Source organism: Lampetra fluviatilis, chromosome 78 (genome assembly GCF_964198595.1).
Source record: "Lampetra fluviatilis chromosome 78, kcLamFluv1.1, whole genome shotgun sequence".
NCBI classification, from domain to species: Eukaryota; Metazoa; Chordata; class Hyperoartia; order Petromyzontiformes; family Petromyzontidae; genus Lampetra; species Lampetra fluviatilis.
Window position 1 is genome coordinate 568,855 of NC_136352.1, and position 14,514 is coordinate 583,368.

Here is a 14,514-nt window from a genome sequence, read left to right on the forward strand (position 1 = left end):
TGGAGGGGGGGTGCAATAATGCATATTTTTTGCACGGCAAGTGAGCTGTGACGTCACATCTCTGTCATGTGACCCGAGTGCAGAAGCGTCACCCAGTGTGCCTGCTCATGTCACCCCCCCCCAACCCTCCGCGGCTAAAGTGAAATACAAATGTGTTGCAGGTCTAAGGCGTTCTTTGCGCAGCATTGCTTTATTATTTCAGTCGTTTACTGCCGTATATTATAATATAAGCTATACTGTAAATAAAAGGTGACCTTAATGTAAATAATCAAAAAGTTAATAATGAAAATTAATAGAAAATTAGTGTTATAACAATCCTATTTAATTAAGTAGAACGTGGTGTTTATATTTACTTAAAGTTGTCTTCTTGGTTCTTTTGGTAAAGTCACGTAGAAGGGAAGTAATAAATAATAAAAATAAAACATAATAAAATTATTCTCACGACGTTTCGGCCACAACGCAAGCAGCCGTCCTCAGGTGAAAACCAGGTCCGTCGAGGCGACAGAGTCTGAATGAAACAGCACACGAGCTTGGAGCATATATATAAGCTGGGCGCCTTGACAAAGGAATTTGCATATCAAGAGGAATTTAGCATATTTATGGGAAATGCAGGAATGTGATTAGTACTACATATGCATGTGCATTATGCAGGATTAACAGCATCAAAGGGAGCTGCAGTTGCTGCTGCTGCAGTTGCTGCTGCTGCAGTTGCTGCTGCTGCAGTTGCTGCTGCTGCAGTTGCTGCTGCTGCAGTTGCTGCTGCTGCAGTTGCTGCTGCTGCAGTTGCTGCTGCTGCAGTTGCTGCTGCTGCAGTTGCTGCTGCTGCAGTTGCTGCTGCTGCAGTTGCTGCTGCTGCAGTTGCTGCTGCTGCAGTTGCTGCTGCAGTTGCTGCTGCTGCAGTTGCTGCTGCTGCAGTTGCTGCTGCTGCAGCTGCTGCTGCTGCAGTTGCTGCTGCTGCTGCAGCTGCTGCAGTTGCTGCTGCTGCTGCAGTTGCTGCTGCTGCTGCAGTTGCTGCTGCTGCTGCAGTTGCTGCTGCTGCTGCAGTTGCTGCTGCAGTTGCTGCTGCTGCTGCAGTTGCTGCTGCAGTTGCTGCTGCTGCAGTTGCTGCTGCAGTTGCTGCTGCTGCTGCTGCAGTTGCTGCTGCTGCTGCAGTTGCTGCTGCAGTTGCTGCTGCTGCTGCAGTTGCTGCAGTTGCTGCAGTTGCTGCTGCTGCAGTTGCTGCTGCTGCAGTTGCTGCTGCTGCAGTTGCTGCTGCTGCTGCAGTTGCTGCTGCTGCAGTTGCTGCTGCTGCTGCTGCAGTTGCTGCTGCTGCTGCAGTTGCTGCTGCTGCTGCTGCTGCAGTTGCTGCTGCTGCAGTTGCTGCTGCTGCAGTTGCTGCTGCTGCGGTTGCTGCTGCAGTTGCTGCTGCTGCTGCAGTTGCTGCTGCAGTTGCTGCTGCTGCTACAGTTGCTGCTGCTGTTGCTGCTGCAGTTGCTGCTGCAGTTGCTGCTGCAGTTGCTGCTGCTGCTGCAGTTGCTGCTGCAGTTGCTGCTGCTGCTGCAGTTGCTGCTGCTGCTGCAGTTGCTGCTGCAGTTGCTGCTGCTGCAGTTGCTGCTGCTGCAGTTGCTGCTGCAGTTGCTGCTGCTGCTGCAGTTGCTGCTGCTGCTGCAGTTGCTGCTGCTGCTGCTGCAGTTGCTGCTGCTGCTGCTGCAGTTGCTGCTGCTGCTGCAGTTGCTGCCTTATCCATTTTAATATAACACTGCTATATATTTACTATACAATTACGACACCATACATTACTCTGCACACTGCACCATGCCAGTGAGTGGAACGCGGTCTGAAAGTCACCGTAAACGTGAACACAATCAGTTAAGATCCGAAATGGTTTATTACGTCCTTCCAATGATTGCTAAGCCAGAATCCATCTTCTCGGTTGAAATTGTCTCTGTGTTTGTATATGTGGATCGCCTCATATACAAACACAGAGACATATATATATACAAACACAGAGACAATTTCAACCGAGAAGATGGATTCTGGCTTAGCAATCATTGGAAGGACGTAATAAACCATTTCGGATCTTAACTGATTGTGTTCACGTTTACGGTGACTTTCAGACCGCGTTCCACTCACTGGCATGGTGCAGTGTGCAGAGTAATGTATGGTGTCGTAATTGTATAGTAAATATATAGCAGTGTGATACACATTAGGGTGGGTAGAATAATACATAGTGCTATATTAAAATGGATAAGGCAGCAACTGCAGCAGCAGCAGCAACTGCATCAGCAGCAACTGCAGCAGCAACTGCAGCAGCAGCAACTGCAGCAGCAGCAACAACTGCAGCAGCAGCAACTGCAGCAGCAGCAGCAACTGCAGCTCCCTTTGATGCTGTTAATCCTGCATAATGCACATGCATATGTAGTACTAATCACATTCCTGCATTTCCCATAAATATGCTAAATTCCTCTTGATATGCAAATTCCTTTGTCAAGGCGCCCAGCTTATATATATGCTCCAAGCTCGTGTGCTGTTTCATTCAGACTCTGTCGCCTCGACGGACCTGGTTTTCACCTGAGGACGGCTGCTTGCGTTGTGGCCGAAACGTCGTGAGAATAATTTTATTATGTTTTATTTTTATTATTTTATTACTTCCCTTCTACGTGACTTTACCGAAAGAACCAAGAAGATGAATTCCTGCAGTCACGAAAGCTTTAAATCAAAAAAATACTTAAAGTTGCTTATTTTGATGTGACGTCACATTTCCCAACCCCCGTCACACATCGTCACATGACTGACACCCCTCCCCACCCAAGGTGCGTGACGTCATTTCGTTCCAGTACCGCAAGTGACGTCACGTCACCTGCTGCCGTGTGACGTGACGATATACGAGGAAGCTGCTGCTCTGCGCGCGCGCTCACTGAGATCCGAGGTGAGAAGTTCACATCGTGGTTGTTGTCGTGGTGGTGGTTGTTGTTTACCCAGGTAGAGCCTCGCACCTCTCTCTCGTAGAGATAGCAATTGAGTAGCAGCGAGTATGGAATCGATGTCCAGGTTGGAACATTATAACGTGGGGCCTAGCGATGCGGGGGCTTGCCACCTGCCATCGCCTGATTGCATTTGCTTTAATTCTCGGCTTAAGTTTAATTTGTCTTCAACTGGCTCACTACTTTGAAACTTTTTTTTATTTTAAATATTTCTAGAGTTTTATTTTACCAGGCCATGCCCACTTGAGCTATACTGCTCTTTTTCAGAAGCGACCTGCCCACAACAAAGTGGCTTATCAACGTATGGAAATGTATATCGGTCAAATACTCTAAACGCGTGGTGATGTTGACTCTAAATGTGCAGGGAAAAACCGGAGGATCCAGAGAAAAACCCACGCGACCACGGGGAGAGAGACACGCAAACTCCAAATATACATCCGTAATACAGGTTTGTTTGGGTTAGATCGCGTGAATATATAAATGCGTCGTTAAACCCGTGTGTTGGAGAGCCAAGCCACAACATTTACAATCTTGAGTATGACGTTTTGCCAGTAATACAACCAGCTTCATCAGGCGACAGCCAAATTTTTGTGGCTTGGCTCTGTGGGACTATAAATCAGGTCACTTGGTTTATAGCGCAACACTAACCTTTGCACTACCGCTCCCCACTGGTGCACAAACATTATCATCGGAAGTATAGTTTTTGTTCAGGGATAACTAAGTTACCCGGCTTCGCACAGGTCTCAGTAATCAAACATTAAAAGTAATGCCTTGCAATGTTGCTTTATTAGAATTATTGAATTTTGCCAGTGAAGTCTGTAAATGTATGTGTATATTGTCACGGTTTTTTGTTTGTGTTATACAATCACAGCGCGTTGTTTCATAATGAGGACAGCTTTTAAATTCGTTTCCCTTGGAGAGCTTCAGGATAAGAAATGTTGGATGTTTTGCCATCTGGTGGGTTTAATCGAATGAAGCTTTCATTTTGGCATACATGTCGACAGCAATTTGGTGGAAGAGCTCTTTGCATCTCAAAAAGAGATTGAAGCTGCCGTTTCGCACCATGATCCTGAAGGCAAAGAAGTCCATGGCGGAAATCTTTTGTTGGCAAGCCTGTTGCTGGGTCAGTTTGGCGAACTAGGAAATTGTAGCCATGATCACCTTGCCAGAAAATCAGTATCCATTGAAGAACATCATAGGATCGATGTGTTTCATTTCTGTGTAGGATATTATTCCTCAGTTGCAAGACGATGCCTCGAATGACATGTTCAGCAGTCAGAATGACAGCGACTTCAGATATTGTGAGTGCATTTAAGCGGAACTCATGTTGACCATGTGGAGTTTAGTTGGCATGAATGACAACATTTTACTCTGAAGTCATCTTCTCCATGGCATACTTGAAACTGTAAACACAAGAGTTTACCTTATGGAGCATGTCTTGCCGCAACAATAGGACTTGCATCTTGGTGTTGATGACATTTTTGCAATGCTGGTGAGCCTGTCTAGTATCGAAAGACACGCAAATAGATCTTTGGTAATGTAGGTAGGTAATCAGGTAGTGCCAAAACATGCCATTTTGAAGCATGAGTTCTATCTCCTATTGTTGTTTTGGAATTGGTGGCTTGCATAGGTAGTGTTGGCAGGTATTAATACATGAATAGGCTCGGGATGGTCATTAATTGTGGGAAGCTGAACCATGGTACAGTTAAATCTTGACTTAAAGCTTTTGTGACTGCACGAATTAATATTCATTGGGATGTAATCCCTGACACGCAATATCCCGGCATCTACAAACTAAGCTGTGTCTGCGGCAGTAGTTACATTGGGGAAACTAAGCGACGTGTCTCGGACCGTGTTCGTGAACATAAGGCAGATCTGTTACCGCGTGCTCAAGCTGCTTCTGTTATTTCAGATATGGGCTAAACAGGCATGGCATTGGCTAGAGAAGAGATTGGAGGATGTGGAGGTGATCGGAACCGCCAATGACTGGTATCAGTAGTGTCAATATTGGCCTCTGTGGAGGAGGCCTCTGAGGTATGCTGCAGGGCAGTTACGATATATTTGCTCTGCAACAACGATGAGGTCGGAGGAGTGACACTCACAGAATGGGTGGAACGCTGGGTTCCTAAAACCCAGCTAAACAAAGGGGAGCACAGCTTTTTCATCTGTCAGTCATCCCTTGACACCTGGATCATTCCTATTATCTGCTGACAAGGAATCCATACTTACATAGTCTTAAAGTGCACCTATCATGGCATTAGCACTGTGATAAAGTTACTTCCAATTCGTCATGAATGGTGGATGTTTTGTTTATATAATATGTTAATGATCCATGTGAAATGTATGTGTCTTTAAGAGTTTATCTTTCTGGGGAGCTGTTGTGCAGTTATTTCACTGCATTATGGACTCAACAATTATTTAGATTATCTCCGACAGCAAACATGATTGATTACACTGTGTAACAAAAAAAATTGTCCTTGGGTAGTAAATGTTTTCTAATTGCTTATGCCTCAAAAGTACAAAAAATGGCTATTATACCCCACAGAATTTGCTTTTGTGACCAGGAGAGTGATATTTTGTAATTTGCCTATTTCCAATGAGAAAACATGTGCATTTGTGTCATTCCTTCACGTAAAGTCCTGGTCATAAGAGCAAAGTTTGTGGGGAATAATGGCAATTTTCTATACTTTTTAGGCATAACCAATTAAAAAATAACACTTGCTACCCAGGGACAAAAATCGTGTTACATAGTGTAAATCAAAGCTGAACTTATTGTGGGCCTCTGCTATGTTGATTTATCTTAAATTAATTGCATGGTGAAGTGAGGAAGCATTAATACTGAGCAGATGAAGGTGGCCAGGCATAGTTTTGGACACATCACCACCTTTTTTCATGGCAGTGTGTGACATTGTCAAGTTTCATCTTCTTGGTTCTTTCGGTAAAGTCACGTAGAAGGGAAGTAATCAAATAATAAAAATAAAACATAATAAAATTATTCTCACGACGTTTCGGCCACAACGCAAGCAGCCGTCCTCAGGTGAAAACCAAGTCCGTCGAGGCGACAGAGTCTGAATGAAACAGCACACGAGCTTGGAGCATATATATAAGCTGGGCGCCTTGACAAAGGAATTTGCATATCAAGAGGAATTTAGCATATGTATGGGAAATGCAGGAATGTGATTAGTACTACATATGCATGTGCATTATGCAGGATTAACAGCATCAAAGGGAGCTGCAGTTGCTGCTGCAGTTGCTGCTGCTGCAGTTGCTGCTGCAGTTGCTGCTGCTGCAGTTGCTGCTGCTGCAGTTGCTGCTGCTGCAGTTGCAACTGCAGCAGCAGCAACTGCAGCTCCCTTTGATGCTGTTAATCCTGCATAATGCATATGTAGTACTAATCACATTCCTGCATTTCCCATAAATATACTAAATTCCTCTTGATATGCAAATTCCTTTGTCAAGGCGCCCAGCTTATATATATGCTCCAAGCTCGTGTGCTGTTTCATTCAGACTCTGTCGCCTCGACGGACCTGGTTTTCACCTGAGGACGGCTGCTTGCGTTGTGGCCGAAACGTCGTGAGAATAATTTTATTATGTTTTATTTTATTATTTTATTACTTCCCTTCTACGTGACTTTACCGAAAGAACCAAGAAGATGAATCCCTGCAGTCACGAAAGCTTTAAATCGAATAAATTGTCAAGTTTGTATTTTCAGTAATGTATATTAACTATTGAACATGGAGGTTAAATCAAACAATAGTTTTCCTCTGGAACTTTTTATAATAATGGAAACAGTCAGGAAAATATCTCGGCACATACGCAGCTGAAGTTAGATCTGTTCATCCGAGCATTCAAGCAAATCTGAGCCTGGCTTCACACCTCGGAAGTTTCGGTTGAACATTAATTTATGCATTTCTGCATAATACAAGTAGTATTATTTTCAACAACCTTTCCTATGTTAGCTGAATTTTTCTTAAATAAATATTACTTTCGTAGCTAGGCAGCCGAAATTGTGTGACTAGAGTTTTGAGTAAACATTCATTTTGAAGATACTAGGGCATCCAGGCATATTTATGACCATTTGCCCTCTCATTGTGTGCCTTAACAGCCCGTGTGATGAATTGGGGAATCTTTTTCACTATATCATGAATATATGAATAAGTATAGACGTGTAAGTCATGTGTGAATGTGTATATATTAATTCCTCTGTGCCTCGATACTGACGTAGATGGTGTGGATATGTTTTTCTGTCTGCAGCCGACGCTTCCTCTGAAGCTTCCTCTGCAGAATTGATCTGATGGAGCGAAGGCACTCGGCGCAGCTCGGTAGAAGGAAACAATGCGACCAGTATGCAAACAGCACGAATCGTACTGGAAATTTGACACAGCACCAGAGAACTCAAACAGGAGAGAAACCCTTCAAGTGCATTGTGTGTGAGAAGGCATTTGCATGGTCATCAAAACTTAAAAGACACCAGAGAACACACACAGGAGAGAAACCTTTCAAGTGCACTGTGTGTGAGAAGGCATTTGCACAGTCATCATATCTTACAATACACCAGACAACACACATGGGAGATAAATCCTTCAGGTGCACTTTGTGCTCGAAAGCGTTTGCACATTCATCACATCTTAAAATACACCAGAGAACGCACACAGGAGAGAAACCCTTCAAGTGCAGTGTGTGCGGGAATGCTTTTGCAAAGTCATCATATCTTAAGAGCCACCAGAGAACACACACGGGAGAGAAACCCTTCAGGTGCCCTCTGTGTGGGAAGGCATTTGCACAGTCAAAAGATCTCCAGAGCCACCAGAGAACACACACGGGAGAGAAACCCTTCAAATGCAGTGTGTGTGAGAAGGCATTTTCACAGTCATCAAATCTTAGAAAACACCATAAAACACACACAGGAGAGAAACCTTTCAAGTGCACTGTGTGTGAGAAGGCATTTACAGATTCATCACTTCTTAAAAAACACCAGAGAACACACACAGGAGAGAAACCCTTCAAGTGCAGTGTGTGTGGGAAGGCATTTTCAAGTTCATTTTATCTTAAAATACATCAGAGAACACACACAGGAGAGAAACCGTTCAAGTGCACTGTTTGCGGGAAGGTGTTTTCACGCTCATCAATTCTTCAAAAGCACCAGATAACACACAGGCATCAGAAGATCCCCAAGGAGTGTAGTCTGAAATCGACTTGTGAAAGTCAAAGTGCTGCAATGAGCCCATCCCTCCTGAAACAAGAACCAGAAGAAAATCCCAGCTTGGAAACTTTAAAAGGTATCAAGGTGAAATATGAAGCGGCAAATGTGAAATGTGAAGAGGAGACAGTGAAGAGCGAAGAAGTGAAGGTAAAATGTGAATATGAAGATTCAACTCCAAAATCGGACCTTGACATCGATGGAGGCAACGTGAAGCAGGAGGAGAATTCTGACTGTGAAGCAGAGCGAGGCAACTCCCAGCAGTTTGTGGAAGTGGAGGTGTGGGTGGACTTCTTAGACAATACAAAGTAAAATGGAGACCCACCCGGAAGATGTGTTAGATTGAGAGAATGAAGCTCCAATAGATTCACCTTTGTCACGGGCCTTTAATGAAAATAACGTTAAGTTGAACACTCAATTCCTAGGTTCAACCTGCAGAGTAAGCACGGACAGTATTTGTGGACCTGTGGGTTGGGTAGATCTCTAACCAGGAGCGAGAGCCAATAAGCTCCCAAGAATTAACTATGTTATAATAATATTAGCATTCATATTGTGCTTGTTTAATTGCCTCAAAGCTACTCGGAGTTTCGTATCATATCTCAACACAAACACTCGAAGAGCATGTTTTATATATGCCTTTTCCAAAAATATATGTTAAGACTGATTCTGCCTTTTTAAAATTTCTTTTAGATCGGGATGTAGCGCTGGGGCACGGAAAGGATGAGTACCCCTGCCTCCTACCTTGCCACAAAAGACAGCTGGGGGATAATTTCTCACAAGTCTGCTTGGGAAGTCATAACATTTAATACAAAAACTGGCAAACCCAAGGGGGGCGAATGAAATTCTGCGGGAAATCCCCAGTTTACTTCAAGAGAAGGAAACAACCCACAAAACAAACATAAGATGGAAACAGCAGGGGTCACGAACCTCCCTGGACAGCGAAATCCACCCAATGCAGTACATCATTAAGAGCTGACTTGGATTTTTTAAATACAACAGTAAAGTTGGAAGCTTAGCTATATCTTCAACCTCAGGATATCAAAATCTAACTTGAGAATAAGAAGCACGGATCCCTGGCGATACAGACGGGGAACAAAGGTAAATAAAACTGTCGGAATATCCTTGGTAACAACTATGGTAGTCCACGAATTTTGGTTGAGCATGAACCAAATAATTATGAAAGTATTAGACCTAGGGTCATTCAGAAGAGATACAATGCGAAATATGTCAATCACACACGACCAAGATATAATATGTATTCCACGGGATCAGACTCACCAACCGCCTTTGTTTTCCAGTAGCTAACAGCACAGTAAATTACGTATGCAGGCTGGCGCCTCCCCCTAACATATCAAATACCACGCAAGAATTCCAAACCGCGACGTGAGTGCTGTGAACACTGCTCTAAACGTACTTAAGAGTCGCTTGCAGAGTAAAAACTGTGGGAAGTTGTACGGTACCAAGCTGTAAGAGGTGTAAAATTATTTTTAAAATTTCCAACACGTGATGAGAGGACGGAAAACATGGCAATAGCAAGCACACCTGTGCACAAGAGGTCACGACTTCAAAAGCCACAGCGCCCCTTTTTGAGAGAGACTGCACGTGTTGAGGCAAAAAAATGTAACACTGCCAACCCGTGATTGGAGCGTGGGGAACGCTGCCCAAAACGTGAACGGAAACATGACGGTAATAAAGACATCCGGACAACAAACAGCCTAAGCGACTTCAAAAGGAAAACAGCTGCCCCTTCGTGAGAAGAAAGAGCCTGAGGTGAAAAAATTCAGATATAACCAAGAACACAAGAACAGAAATCAAGTACTGCGAGTGGCAGGCTCTGGGGATTACCCTCGTGACTGGCAAGATTGATAGGGAGCCCTGCATCGGCAGAAGCCACGCATCACTGATAGTTTTTAAAAAAGGATTGTGTCATTGAGAGAGGCTGCCAGCCAAGGCTGGTACTCGTAGTATTACAATACAAACGTGGGGAAGAGTGCTGTAGCATTACTATTCCCAGGGCGAGGTCGCTGTGTATAGCCAACACATGCGATCATAGAGTGACAATCGTTATGATTGTGCTCAGATCAAAGTCAACCCTTCGAGGAAAAACTCGTGCAACCACTATTCACGAGAGTCCCCTTTAAATTGCAATCCACAGGCAAAGTTTAGTTTTACGGTTGGATCAGAGACTAACACGGAACGATATAACTTGATCTGTAGCGTGCCCTCTGCAGCACAAGTCGTACAGACAACTGGAAGAGGACTCTTGAAGAGGGGGGGAGACGACAGGCGTTGTCTCTCCAGAGTCTCTCCAGTCTACAAGGATCAACAGTGTCTGGTGCCAAGGGGGGTGACGCGCGGCAACCAGCGGACGAGCTGCGTGCGCTGTCTGGCGACGGGATCATTGCGCACATTGACGTAGACAAAGCCGGACCCATCATCCGTGCCAGCACAGGTACCGCCGACAGCGTGACCAATGTGCTGACTCAGCAACCATCCCAGTGGTGGAGAGAGACTGACGATACAGCTGAGAGCACCGTGTGTTCGACACACGCCGACCCAGCGCCCCTGCTGGGGACTTGAGGTGTTTTCGTTACATGGAACGCTGCACCTCGGAAGCCGCTAACTCAACAGTTAGCAAGAAGACAACACGCACATAACGTGCATATTGGTACTAATAAGATTGTTCCAAAAAGTTATCTTTGTGTTTCGAAAAGAGTTGCCATCCCAAGGTGGTGCGTTAACTATTAGTTGATCGTGAAAAGCATTGTTTTGTCCCTTGAGTTACATGAATACGGTCGTTTAAAAGTATTTTAGTCATTCGTTTTCTTTTGATCACAGAATCTTGCCCACGAATTCATCGATGTTAGATTAGCCAATTAATAAGCATCTGTTAGCCAAACAGGCACAACTATCATGCACACTTGTTTCAGGACATTTCGTTAAAATCATAATCTTACCAATTAATTAATTGATGTCTACTTTTGCCATTGGGCAAATATTTCTTTAGCACGTTTTCCTAACGCAGTGTATGGTCGCGCTACTCTGAGGAGTTAGGCGATTTTTCTGTTACTCAGTTTTAACAAACGTAACCATTAAGGGTTAATTGTACGGATCAATGAGTAGGACATCTTCAGGAGTATGGTGTTGACAATTCCGATCATAAGTGTGTTCGCATATTAGAGTGTTTTTAGATATTAAAGTTTCTTAACATAGAAGAGTCTGAGTGGTTTATTCCTAAGTTCATGCATAATCTTAATTATAAGAACTGTATCCTGCTTAACACGTAGGCTTTCGTGACCAATATTATTCATAATAAACGTGTTTGGGTTAGATCGCGTTATTTATAAATCCGTCGTAACCCTCCACCACCAGACACGGCCAATCAGCAAAAAAGTGTCACGTTGACAAAAGACAAATAGTTCACTACTTTAGCCCACCGGTGTGTTCAAGAGTGAATCCACAACATTTACAGTTTTTGAGTACGACGTTTCGCTGATAATTACATCCAGCATCATCGGGCAATTCGCCAGAATGGTGAAGCCCTCACTTGCTCCCGTTCTTAAATAGAGCAGCAGGGTGACGTCATCATTTAACTCATGCAGGTGCGACGATTTCAGGTGGGGTGGGGGGGGTATTGTAATTATATGATAGATTGGTAATCAGTCAATTGTTATGATTAGACCTGACAAATTCGTATAATTAAGATTATGCATGAACTTAAGGAACCACTTACTCGTCCAATCGAGACCCCGCTTCAGGTCACATGCCCTTGAGTTCAATCAGGCCCACTTCCAGTCACTTGCCCCTAGCTCGTCCAATCGAGCACCGTTTCCGGTCACGTGCCCTTAGATTGTGCGACCCGCGGAGGCATCTGTGTCTCTACACTACACCCCCCTTTATAAATTACAGCCGACCCAGCTGTAAAACCCCCCCAATGTAACGTGAATGGTAAGTGTGACAATAACCTCGAACGATGTGCCCCAACAACACAACACAAGAGCCTGGTCTGCCCCCAGTCCGCCCCCGGCTCGCGAGCGAGACCGCCAATGGATGGTGTGCATGAATGGCGGCGTGCTGGCGAGAGTTAATGGAAATGGGCAGTTTTCGAGCGCGTCCTCATCGCCGGGCCCCCCGCCGGGTTGGGGGAGGCCTCCGTGGGTGTTTCCGGCGTGTGACTAGGTTGGCCCGAGGGCCGCGGCCCCCCTCCAAGCGACGAAGGTTGTCCACCCCTGACTCGCGCCAAAACTGGCGACGAGGTCGGCAGCTCTCCAGACCTCAGTAGCTGGAACCCTGAGGGAGAAGAGGCGGAGCATCTCTGAGGCATTGTTCCCGTGAATTCATGCCCCAGATATAGCCCCCAGGGATTGAGATGAATGCGCGTTATTCTGCGGACAAAACGGTTTGAGGCTCGACGAATGTTTAGTGGCAGGGTTGGCCACGATCGCCACTACTTGTACTAGCTCAGTCCAGTAGAGAGCAGAAGAAGGGAGGCCGGATCGGCTCAACAATAATGATTGGCAGTTGGCTCCTTGGCAATCCCTGGGGGGAAGCATCGGGACCAACGGTTGGGACCCCAGGCCCCCGGAAGGGGGCTGGGGTATGAGGTTCTGGAAGGGAGGTGTGGTCAGGGGTGGAGTGAGCCAGGACCCTGTATATAAGTCAGGGCTCTGTGTGTCTCTGTGTGTGTCTCTCTCTGCATGTGTGTCTATGTGTCTCCGGGTCGGGGTTTTGTCTCTATAAAATGTAGCAATCTTCGGAAGAACGTAATCAGCCAGGTGGGGTGTTGACTTGTGTTAGCCGCCTCTCTGTTGTATTGCATTACATTTCTAAGTATACTATGTTTGGTTTTCTAATGAATTCTTACCTGATGATAGTTGCTTATGTTGCATTCGAAACGTCGTATTCTATTATTAAATTAGATTTTTTTTACGTGACTTTACCGAAAGAACCAAAGAGTGAAAAATAAAGTAATGTCAGGCTAAAACCAATTATATCAGACTGAAAGGGACTTAAAACTAACAAGTGCAGTTAGCACGCCCGACATTTAACGTGCTTTTAAGTTATGAAAATACAATTTAACAAATAGAAAACCTAATATAAATATGACATTGCTTAAAAAAATTAAGTGCGTTAAAAAAAGCAATTCATAAAATACTTTGGGAGCATACAGAAAGGCATGGCCACACCTGACAGTCATTGTAATAGCAATGTTCAACAGTTACTCCCACAATGTACGGTAATTAAAACGATCAAAATACCGTACATTGCAGGAGTAACTGATAAACTAGCCAGATGTTTGGAAAAACAAAACATCCGAGTCAGATTTGGCACGGTACATAAAATACAGAAATTTATATCTGGTACAAAATATGTATTACCGAAGCTATCAACAGAAGGTGTGTACAGGATTAACTGCACGTGTGGTAAATATGTTATGTTGGGCAAACAGGACGAATGATCAGCACGAGACTAAAAGAACATCAGAGAAATATTCAATAATCCCAAATACAACTGTCAGCAGTAGCAGAACACGCGTGCCAACAAGGACACTCAATTAATTTTGATAATGTTGAAGTTTTGTGCAAAACTAGCTACTGCTGTCCAAGACTAATTGGATAATCTATCGAAATTTAAATAAATAAAAATAACTTTAACCGTTCGGATACCTACCGCCTTAGTGCTGTGTGGAAGCGTATCATCAAGTAATACATTATTTAAATGCATGCCTACAAAGGGCAGCGTACTTCAATAGGTATTACCGTTGGTAGGGCTATTTTAATAAACAATAGACAGGAAGGACAAGTTCAAAGGGTTCCCATAATGTTGTCTCAGTAATCCCGCCCCCCTCCCCCATTGCGCAAGAGCGCAGAAGCGTGGTCATCACATCTACGCCTCTATAAGAAACGAAACAGTAAGACTTCTCCACAAATGTGTCTGTAGCCTGATGAAGCTAGTTGTAATTACTGGCAAAACGTACTCAAATTGTAAATGTTGTGGCTTGGCTATCCAACACACCGGTGTGCTGTACTAGTGACGAATTGGCATGTGTCTGTTCACGTGACAACCCTTACTAGTTGGCTGTGTCGGGTAGTGGTGGGTTTTAACGACATAATTCACTTCTGCAGTCAATTACTACATATGTACAGCAAGCTCATCTTTAGATGATGCCTCCACCCGTATGCATTCATGTAATGAGTGAAGCCTGTGAATAAGCTGAATGCTGCAACCTCATTGTCTCACACTCCTGATTGTAAATCTGTCGACTCCATTTCACGTGTCCTGCCCCTTGAGCTCTGGCTTCATGAAATTTGCTTGCACAGCTTATACTGTCTGGAATTTCTAAGTCAACGC

The 14,514-nt window shown here is 44.4% G+C and overlaps 2 protein-coding genes and 1 long non-coding RNA gene across 3 annotated transcripts in view; 2 read left to right on the plus strand and 1 right to left on the minus strand.

Annotated features, from left to right (window-relative positions):
* LOC144953573 (uncharacterized) overlaps positions 1 to 11,425 on the plus strand; it is a 24,820-nt gene extending 13,395 nt beyond the window's left edge. Inside the window, exon 3 of the mRNA XM_078884154.1 lies at positions 7,320 to 11,425. Within this exon, the coding sequence (XP_078740280.1) occupies positions 7,320 to 8,475 (1,156 nt within the window). The 3' untranslated portion in view covers positions 8,476 to 11,425. The remainder of the gene's footprint in view (positions 1 to 7,319) is intronic.
* LOC144953548 (uncharacterized) overlaps positions 1 to 14,514 on the minus strand; it is a 155,260-nt gene that overhangs the window by 86,081 nt on the left and 54,665 nt on the right. The window lies entirely within an intron of this gene.
* LOC144953577 (uncharacterized) lies at positions 2,813 to 4,920 on the plus strand. The gene is made up of 4 exons (XR_013640837.1): positions 2,813 to 2,908; positions 3,328 to 3,411; positions 4,189 to 4,264; positions 4,876 to 4,920. It is a non-coding gene; the product is annotated as an uncharacterized LOC144953577 (long non-coding RNA).